This window comes from Hordeum vulgare, chromosome 2H, assembly GCF_904849725.1.
Source record: "Hordeum vulgare subsp. vulgare chromosome 2H, MorexV3_pseudomolecules_assembly, whole genome shotgun sequence".
Classification (NCBI taxonomy): Eukaryota; Viridiplantae; Streptophyta; class Magnoliopsida; order Poales; family Poaceae; genus Hordeum; species Hordeum vulgare.
Window position 1 is genome coordinate 643,276,165 of NC_058519.1, and position 6,228 is coordinate 643,282,392.

Consider the following 6,228-nt stretch of genomic DNA (forward strand, 5'->3'; position numbering starts at 1 on the left):
ATTTTCACCTTGTCAAGTGGAAGAGGCTACGTGATCACACAATTGTTTCATGTTGATGAATTTTCCGTATCCCAGCTTCCTTTGTTGGTCAACAGCTCTGAAACTCTGAATTGCTATTTTGAAGCAAGGCTGCTAGAAATTCCATGTTTTCTCTGAGCTAGCATGCAATGCATCTTGCTATGTAATCCACTTCTTATCTTCTGTTGCTAGTGGCAAGTAAGCTAGGATTACACGGCCAAAGTCTGACAGTGATCTTTTGTTTATTCAGATGGGGTGGCCAAAACTTCAGGTACGGAAAACTGTTGGAAGTTCAGGTCCAGCCTCGACAGAAAAGTCAGAAAAGTGAGGCTTCTGTGGATCTATCAGTATCTATCAGAAAGGTAGAAAGGTATTTCCAAGTAATCCTGCGCCTGTAAGACCATAATACATCTTGCCGGCCTAGTTCATCCAGAATGTGGTTTAGGATACTCAGCTAATATCTTCATGGATTAATTTCGACATCGCCAGCCTAACTCATCTAGAATCATGTATGCTTCCTCCGGAATTTCAGAAATCACACTACAATCTTTAGCTGTTGCACTTACAGCACCCCTTTCATCATTGAGATAGCATTATTTTCACTTGAAAGCTATAATCTTGAATTACACTTTGCAGACGCTCCACTGTGATCGTGTGGTTACTTTTAGGAATGCTTTTTAAAAGGCGAAGAATCAAGATAAAGGTGTTGAATCTTACTGTAGGTCTCTCTGCACGACGTGAAGTTGAACTTTGTCTTGCACGCTGGCTTTACGAGTCCGACCATTACACTAACGTAGGGTGTTGAGGTGCATGGTGGTAGCTTTCACAGACGGTGAAAACAGAGTCAAATTCAAAAGTTCTTTCTATGGCAAGAAACAGAGCCAAATTCTATGAAAAGTGCACATGCTTCTTTTTTCTCCAAGAACAGGACAAACCAGAGGTTCAACTTATATCCATGCCATAGGGGAATTGGTTGGCTGAGGAGAAAGTAAGTACTCCTACAGTTCATATATCTCCTCCAAGTATTCTATTCTTCTGAAGAACAGTTGTTTTTATGCCAACCATCCCACCATGATGTTCAGTTTAGAGTTCACTATAAAAAACTGGTGCATTGCTCTTTTTCATTTCAATATTCATCCACGCAAGTAGTCTCAGCAAGAGCTGAAAGTGTACTGGATATTGGTCCGGTACCATACCACCCAGATGTAAAAAGCACAGGAAAACGGGGTGCTAGCATGCTGCTAGGGCAAAACTGTTGTGCTCAGCACTCAGCAGCCAAGCTTCAGTGCAAGACTATAGTTGAGATTCAGCTGTTCGCTACTCTCGGCGTGTCGAACTTATCTGAATTTCATGCCGCGAGTCGCTTTCAGTGAGTTTCATCGCTTTTAGTACTACTACTACACATAACAGTCGCCGGCTTGCCCGCACCGCGACAGTTCCAATATAACACACTCATTGGGCCCGATGGTGCTCCGCCCGGGAGCCCGCCAATTTAGCGTCATTCTTGCCAAGAGCTGAAGTGTTGGGAGCAGTACTTTTGTCATCCGCCGTTCGGATCCGTTTCGGGTCCTGCTTTAAAGAAGGACTAGGGGGAATTGGCCTCCTCAGGAAAACAGAGTCAAATTCAAAAGTTAACATCAGTTCTTTCTGTCGCAAGAAACAGAGTCAAATTCAAAGCTAACATCAGTTCTTTCTATGGCAAGAAACCGAGTCAAATTCTGTGAAATGTACGTACACGCGATTATTTTGTCCAAAGAACGGGGCCATCAGATATTCAACTTATATCCATGCCACAGGAGAATTTGTGGACTGAGGACAAATTAAGTATACAGTATTAATATGATCTTATGCCAACCATCCCACTACCATGTTCAGTTTTTATTTATTTATGAAAAGCTGGTGCTTTACTCCTTTTCATTCCAGCATTCATCCACGGTTCCACGCAGGTAGACTCTACAAGACCTAAAAGTGTACTGGATATTGATCGGTTACCATACCACCCAAGTGTAAAGCACGGGCAAAGGGAGTGCTAGGGCAAGACAGTTGTGCTTGCTACTCACTCAGCAGCCAAGTTTCAGTGCAAGACTTCAGTTGATTGCTATGCTCTCATCGGCATGCCGAACTCATTTGAATTTCCTGTCGTGGTTCGTCCTCGGTTGAATTTCATCGCTTTTCGCGGAAGCGACAACCATGTACTGCCCCTACTACTTGTCATGCGAGAGTGATTTTTTTTTTTTTGCGAGTATGCGAGAGTGATTTTTTTTTTTTTGCGAGTATGCGAGAGTGAATTTTTGACCTGCTACAGGGAGGGTTCTATTGAGTTCATCAACATACCAATACTCCTGCTTGGATACTATTTCAGCGAGTTGGCACCGGTGAGAGGAATGCAATGTAAGATGCATGCCTGCGTACGTAGAAGCTATACACGCATGCTGATATCCACTAGTGCAGAAATGGAATAGTCTAACCTGAAAGATTCTGGAAGGCAGTATTCAAGAAAAAGACACAAGCATGCGCAAATTCTGGAAGCCCTACTTAAAACAAGAGCATGCGGTCAGATCCAAAGGTGTAAGCCGCATGCTGAGACCAAATCAAGGGGAGACGCCACTTCTTTATTTGGTAGCTGGTACAAATCCTTAAGAGAGAAACGAAACCTGCTACAGACAGATCTGCTTTGATCCATCATCACTGAATTAATTAAAGCACTAGTAGTAGTTCTTAGTTCAAACAAGCTGTTCCACAACTGCCCAATGATGCAAACCTAACAACCAATCATACGACGACGATCGAATGATCGGCGCGACATAATCCACTAGTAGTACTGATCTTCTCAGCTAGCAGATCATCCCTTGGTCAATAGATAGATTATTCCTTGACGATGAACCTGAAGAATGAGCCCAAGTCTTCAAGCACTCATTCCAAAGGTTCATCTAGCTAGCTAGCCATATAATTTAATCAAGCTTCCTTCCTTGGTGGTGCTACTACATGTTACAAATTATGATCATAGGCTGTTACTACTAGATATATAGCTCGTCGACCAAGATCATCGAGGAACGTCGTCGTCGGATCGATCGGTGCGTGGTTGCTTCTGATCGATCGGATCGGAGCCGTACGTTCATCAAGCCTTCTTCTTCCCCGTCTACCTGAATTGGGGGGCGAAGGGAGTCCAGAAGTCGACGGGCACGTCGCTGGCCACGGCGAAGGTGCTCGATATCGGCACCAGGCACAGCCCCCGGCCCTTGAGCGACACCTCACCGCCGTCCTTGCACGACTTGTCGGGGCTACCATTGCTCGAGCTCTGCGACCAGACACATGTAAAAAGCTACCATCAGACATGCAACTGCTTTGAGACTTGACATGGCATGCAGTATCCATGGTGCAATGGAAAGTGAGTGAGAGAGAGAGAGAGCAAAGCATGCAGGAGCCATGAGAAGCAGACTGACAAGCACGCCATGGATGTACATGGACATACCTTGAGGTACTGTGGCACTTGATGCTGATGATGGCCGCTCTTGAGGTATGGGGCGCTGAGCACCTGCATGCAAGGTTGCAGAGACAAATGTTTAGCTCGGTCTCCAATGGAGTCTCCTGGTGGATGATTCGATCGTGGGAGGAAACCGATAGAGCCCGTGCGTGCTCCGGGCGCCATGATTAAAGCGTGCGTGTGCGTGCATGGGGGCATGGAATCATAGTATGTGGGTACTTGGAACGTGCACTTACACCAACTTGGTCGTGGAGGAACTTGATGTACTCGATGGTCTCGTGCAGCACCGACGCCGTATCCGTCTGCAGCACGCACGCACAACGAGATTGTGTGTTAGATACTCCTTCTACCACACATGTGTTTTTGGATGATAGATCTCGAAAGGAGGGGAGGAAAGGATGAACGCTTTTGCAGAGAGGAGATGCACATTGGATGATGATACTCAAGGTCATGTGCAATATATCTAGCATTTGTTTATGTGATTTTACACATCGGACATGCATATGCGCATGCATGCATGCATGCATGAAAAGCCTAGCTAAGCGAAGCTAGCAAGCAAGCTTATACCTTTCCGAAAGGAGAGACGAGCTGTTGGAGCGCTGTGATCCTGTCCCCTAGCTTCTCCTTCCTAACCTGAGATGTGTTGCATCCACAACTTTAATCAGTCGATAAAGATATGCATCATGCATCGACCTGGGTTTGCGTCTATGTATATATATGTAGCATCAAATAATGTCTATGGTGCTTAAGAGGACCAAGTGGCATGAGTTAACCTAACCATGCATGATTTTTTAGGTATGACTATGACTCTATGAGCATGCATGCATGTTTACCTTGAAGGTCGGCAATGGCGACGGCATCTCCGTTCTCGGCTTCTTGAACGCCGGCTCGCCGCTGGCCTTCTTGGCGACGATCGAGCTAGAGTCTCCCACGCCTTCTAACACAGTCTACAACGACAAACAACCAACATAAATTACAACTAGCCACCTAATACATCTGTATGTGTGCTTCCATGAGATATTCGTAACTACTAGTAGAGTATCGTAGTAGCTAGTAAGTACTTAATCATTAGCCCAAGCTTGGTTACGTACCTTAAGTGCAAGGTTTGCCCCACGCGGCGCCGGCGATGCTTGTTTCGCCGCACGCACGCCAGCGTTGTCACTCGCCGGCGGCGCTGGCATGCCCATGCCGAACCCGGCAGACTGGTTCCAGAACGCGGCGTCGTTGTTGGTGAACTGGAGCGGCTCCCTGGCGCCTGTCTGGCCGCCCATCTGCTGGTACTGATACTGCTGGAGGAGCCCCGCCGCCGGCGCCGGCTTGCCCGTCGGCTCGATGAGGCTCCTCAGCAGCGACGACTGGAACCCGTACGGCGAGTTCGGCGACAGGAGCAGCTCCGGCGCACCCAGGCTGGACAGCAGCTGCTGCTGGCGCTGGTGATCGTCCTGCTGCTGGTGGTGGTGGTGTTGTTGGTGGCCTTGCAGCGCTAGGTCTAGGTTATTCGGCGCGGCGGCGACGGCGTTCATCATGCTCTGCTGGTCCGCTCTCGAGCTCATGTCATGGTGGCCAACTTGGAGAAACCCATGCATATTATTACCAGCGCCGCTGCTCCTGTTGAAGTTAAAAACACACCCAGATACACATGTGGATTTCGTTAGTTAATTGCAGTGCATGTCACGGGAGTATGTACGCATGTGTATCGATCATCATCATATGATATGATAGTACGAGATCACGGACGAACGGCGAATCGATCGAGCAAATTAAGGGTAGGTGCATATGTGTGGGATTAAGTAGTGGGAACGAACAAATTAACTCACATGTAAGGGTTATTCCAGTCGGCGAAGCCGGCGGCTGCCGGGTCGTTGATGCTGGCCGTTTCTTGGAAGGTTATGGAGCTGTTGTTCCCGGGCGACTCGGAGGAGGCCGTGGTGGTGCAGCTCTTGGCCTGCTTCCCGCCGTCTGCCGCCGCCACGTCGTAGCCACCAGCAGACAGACCGGCCGGCCAGGTGTTGAACCCGGCGAGCTCCGTCGAGCACGCCGCGGCAGGGACCGCGCCCGCCGCCGCGTTGCTATTCCACCACATGCCGTGAGACACAGCACCACCACCGCCGCCGCCGTTGTACATGGCAGGAGCAGCATGCATCAGCTGATTATCCCCCATCACGTCGATCTGCCGACGATCACCGCTCCGTTCCTTGGCCGGCCGATCGATCGATCTCGGAGGGATGGGAGCGAGATGCAAGGGAGTGGTGAGTGCTTGTTGGGTGGGCAAGGAGGAGGAGGGAGGGGAAAGGGGTGAAGCCAAGCTGATGAGGGGGCACCGCAGTGGTAGTGGAAAAGACGGGGTTGTGTCGTCTGGGTATATATAAACCGTTTGGAAAAGAGAAACGGTGAGGAGAATTTCGCCTACCTGACCTCGATCGGCTTGGGTCGTTGGCGGTCTTCCGGCATTGCGTCAGCTGGTAAATTTGAAATCGATCTGGTGCAACGGATCATGATCAAGCGGTTGTTGAACAACCCACATCACTGGAGTAGAGCACAACACACTCTCGTGCACACCGGTAGGAGTCTCTTTTAACTCTCGATCTTGTCTTGTACTAGTTGTAACAGTAACCTCTTGTTGTCTTAATTAGGGTTTTGACGTATGCGTGTAATTCCACGCGACCGATATCAGATGACTACCAACAACGAAAAAGACTTATCATGGTGTTGTTTAGGTTCATGAC

At 48.5% G+C, this 6,228-nt stretch overlaps 1 protein-coding gene across 1 annotated transcript; it reads right to left on the minus strand.

The window, feature by feature from the left end:
- Nucleotides 1-2,609: 2,609 nt before the first annotated feature.
- On the minus strand, nucleotides 2,610-5,846 carry LOC123428273 (transcription factor bHLH112-like). Its single transcript, XM_045112465.1, has 7 exons — nucleotides 5,320-5,846; nucleotides 4,594-5,110; nucleotides 4,336-4,449; nucleotides 4,070-4,135; nucleotides 3,739-3,804; nucleotides 3,491-3,553; nucleotides 2,610-3,316 (listed from the first exon to the last, which is right to left on the minus strand). The coding sequence occupies exons 1-7, from the start codon at nucleotides 5,661-5,663 to the stop codon at nucleotides 3,158-3,160; spliced, it is 1,329 nt and encodes a 442-aa protein (XP_044968400.1). The 5' UTR covers nucleotides 5,664-5,846; the 3' UTR covers nucleotides 2,610-3,157.
- Between the last annotated feature and the right edge of the window lie 382 nt (nucleotides 5,847-6,228).